Below are 3453 nucleotides of genomic sequence, written 5' to 3' on the forward strand. Positions count from 1 at the left end.
GCACCCTGTGGCCCCCCAGGCCCCACTCTCCTTTACCCTGGCTTCCCATGGTTTGGGGGAACAGTATGTGCAGCTGGACAACCGCTCTGGAGAGCTGCACACTTCAGCCGTGGAGATCGACCGGGAAGCTCTGTGCATGGAGAGCAGTGGGGCCACCATCCTCGGGGCAGCAGCTGGTGTCCCCTCTTCCTTTTCCTTACCCTCATCCGAGTCCTGCCTGCTGCTGCTGGATGTGCTGGTGCTGCCACAGGAGTACTTTCGCCTGGTGAAGGTAAAAATCGCTATCCGGGATGTCAATGACAATGCACCCCGCTTCCCTGTGCCCCACATCCGGCTCTCAGTGCCCGAGAATGCACCTGTGAACACCCGCTTGGCTATCGAGCACCCTGCCTTTGACCCTGATGTGGGTACCAATGGTGTCCAGACCTACCGCCTGCGAGATAACTATGGTGTCTTCACCCTGGATGTGGAGGAGAATGAGAGCGGGGAGAGGACTCCCTACCTGATCATTATGGGGGCTCTGGACAGGGAGACAAGGGAGGAGTATGTCACAGTCATTGTTGCTGAGGATGGGGGGGCTCCTCCGCTCGTGGGCAGTGCCACCCTCACCATCGGCATCAGTGACATTAATGACAACTGCCCCCAGTTCAGTGACTCACAGATCAATGTCACCCTTTATGGGAATTGCACCCTAGGGATGCACATTGCCACTGCCCATGCGGTAGACATGGACCTTGGATCCAATGCGCAGATCATCTATTCCTACAGCCAGAAGGTCCCCCAGCCATCCAGAGACTTGTTCCATCTGGACGAAAGCACAGGAGCGATCACGCTTTCCAGTAAAGTTGATGGGGATACTCCAAGACTCCACAGGCTGATCATCTTGGGCAATGGTCCTGGTTGTATCCCTGCTGTGATCACAGTGCTTGTGACCATCATCAAAGTGATGATGAGGCCACCTGAAGTTGTCCCTCGTTTCATAGCTAATGAAGCAGAAGGTGTGGTGTACTTAAAGGAATTGGAGCCTGTCAACACACCAATAGCATTTTTCACCATCAAAGACCCTGATGAAAAATACAAAGTCAACTGCTATTTGGATGGTGATGGGCCTTTCAGACTTTCACCATACAAGCCATACAACAATGAATATCTATTAGAGACCACAAAGCCTTTGGACTATGAGACACAGCAGCTGTATGAAATCTCTGTAGTTGCATGGAACTCAGAAGGATTTCATGTCAACAAAATAATCAAAGTACAGGTTCTGGATGACAATGACAATTCACCAGTTTTCTCTCAGCAGCTGATAGAATTATCCATTGAAGAGAACAATGTTCCCAATGCTTTCTTGACCAAACTGCATGCTACTGATGCTGACAGTGGAGAAAGAGGGCAGGTGTCCTATTTCTTAGGTCCTGATGCCCCTTCCTATTTTGTTCTAGATAAAACCACAGGAGTTCTTACAGTTTCCACCCAGCTGGACAGAGAAGAAAAAGAGAAATACAGATATACTGTCAAAGCAGTAGATTCTGGGTTCCCCCCAAGAGAATCAATAGCAACTGTCACCATCACTGTATTGGATAAAAATGATAATAGTCCAAGATTTATCAATAAGGATTTCAGCTTTTTTGTGCCAGAAAACTTTCCAGGTTTTGGTGAAATTGGAGTTATAAGTGTCACAGATGCTGATGCAGGGCAAAATGGATGGGTTGCCCTTTCAGTTCTGAATGGAAGTGATATTTTTGTCATAGATACTGGAAAGGGAGTTCTGAGAGCTAAAGTCTCCCTGGACAGGGAGCAACAAAGCTCCTATGTTCTGTGGATTGAAGCAGTTGATGGTGGTGATCCTGCCTTGTCTTCTACAGCCAAAATAACTATCCTTCTTCTGGACATAAATGACAATCCCCCTTTGGTATTGTTTCCTCAATCTAATATGTCTTATTTGCTGGTCCTTCCTTCTACACTTCCTGGCTCTCCCATCACCGAGGTCTATGCTGTCGATAAAGACACTGGCATGAATGCAGTCATAGCTTACAGCATCATCGGACGAAGAGGCCCTCGACCAGAGTCATTTAGGATTGACCCTAAAACTGGTAATATTACTTTGGAAGAGTCACTGATGCAAAATGACTATGGCCTTTATCGTCTGCTTGTAAAAGTTAGTGATCATGGCTATCCAGAACCCCTCCATTCCACCGTCATGGTGAACCTTTTCGTCAATGACACTGTTAGCAATGAAAGCTACATTGAAAGTTTGTTGAGAAGGGAGCCTGATATCAGTATAGAAGAAAAACAGCCGCAAATATCCATAGAGCCTACGCATAAGAAAATGGAGTCAACATCCTGCATGCCTACTCTGGTAGCTCTGTCAATAATAAGCTTAGGTTCAATCGCTTTAGTAACAGGGATGGGCATTTACATCTGCCTAAGAAAAGGGAAAAAACATCACAGAGCAAATGAAAACCTGGAAGTACAAATCCCACTAAATGGAAGAATTAACCTACATGTGTTGGAAAAGAAACCAATGGAGATTTCTAATATTTGACGTTTCTTTGTGGATAAATCAAACATCTGAAAAAACCCTGGACAACTCTGAAACACCTAGTTGTGGGTTGTATTGACAGATGTTGCAATGAAGGACTGCTAATTTATAACTTAATATTATAATTGTAAATAGCAATTTACAGTTTTTTAAATTCAAAATCCGTGTACAGCTTTTCTACAAAACCTTAGTAACTAACAGATAGCACCCTGTCTATAGATACATGGACATCATTTGCAGCTTTCATAAATCAGTAAAATCAGTGATCATAAAAAAAAGGGAAGGTAAGACGATTCTTTAAACTCAAGTTCTAAAAGTCTTTTTAACCACAGGAGGGCATCAGATACTCCAGAGCAGGGAACTGTTCGAGGTACCATCCATGAGATAAACAGAGTATATTTTAAACATATTGGTTTTAATATAAAATATAAAATACACATTGGTATACAGGGAAAAAAAAAAGTCTGTCCTGATGTATGTATAATTAAAAGAATAAAGATGCACTTGTAATAGTAAAGAATAAAAGAAGTAATAGTAAAGGATAAAAAAATGCACTAGTAATGAAAAATAAAAGGAAAAAACTGAATGTTTATTACCTCACAAGTAAAGCTTATAAAGTAGGATAGAAAAGGCATTAACAAGAAGTGCAATTCCTGTTGAGCAAGAATGCAAGATATTGTAATAAGAATCTGAACTGCTGTGACATATCATCTTTCATTTGCTCCAGATTTCACTCACGTTATCATTTGCTCTAGCAATCTGCTGGTCGTTTTTATGGAAAAAATATATTTAATACATCCTACAGCAAATAATGGCAGAACCCCATGCTCATCCTCATAAACATGCCAGATGCAAGGAAGCAAGGGAATGGCTAAATCTTTAGTTGTCACAGAAGTGGTGATATTTTTTGT

The 3453-nt window shown here is 42.9% G+C and overlaps 1 protein-coding gene across 1 annotated transcript; it reads left to right on the forward strand.

Moving 5' to 3' along the window:
* Positions 1 to 25: 25 nt before the first annotated feature.
* PCDH20 (protocadherin 20) lies at positions 26 to 2985 on the forward strand (the record flags this gene model as incomplete). Its single annotated transcript, XM_010010451.1, has 1 exon — positions 26 to 2985. A coding segment is annotated over one exon (2520 nt), but the record flags the coding sequence as incomplete, so codon positions are not given.
* Positions 2986 to 3453: the final 468 nt, after the last annotated feature.

This window comes from Nestor notabilis, unplaced genomic scaffold (assembly GCF_000696875.1).
Source record: "Nestor notabilis isolate BGI_N333 unplaced genomic scaffold, ASM69687v1 scaffold18802, whole genome shotgun sequence".
Taxonomy (NCBI): domain Eukaryota; kingdom Metazoa; phylum Chordata; class Aves; order Psittaciformes; family Psittacidae; genus Nestor; species Nestor notabilis.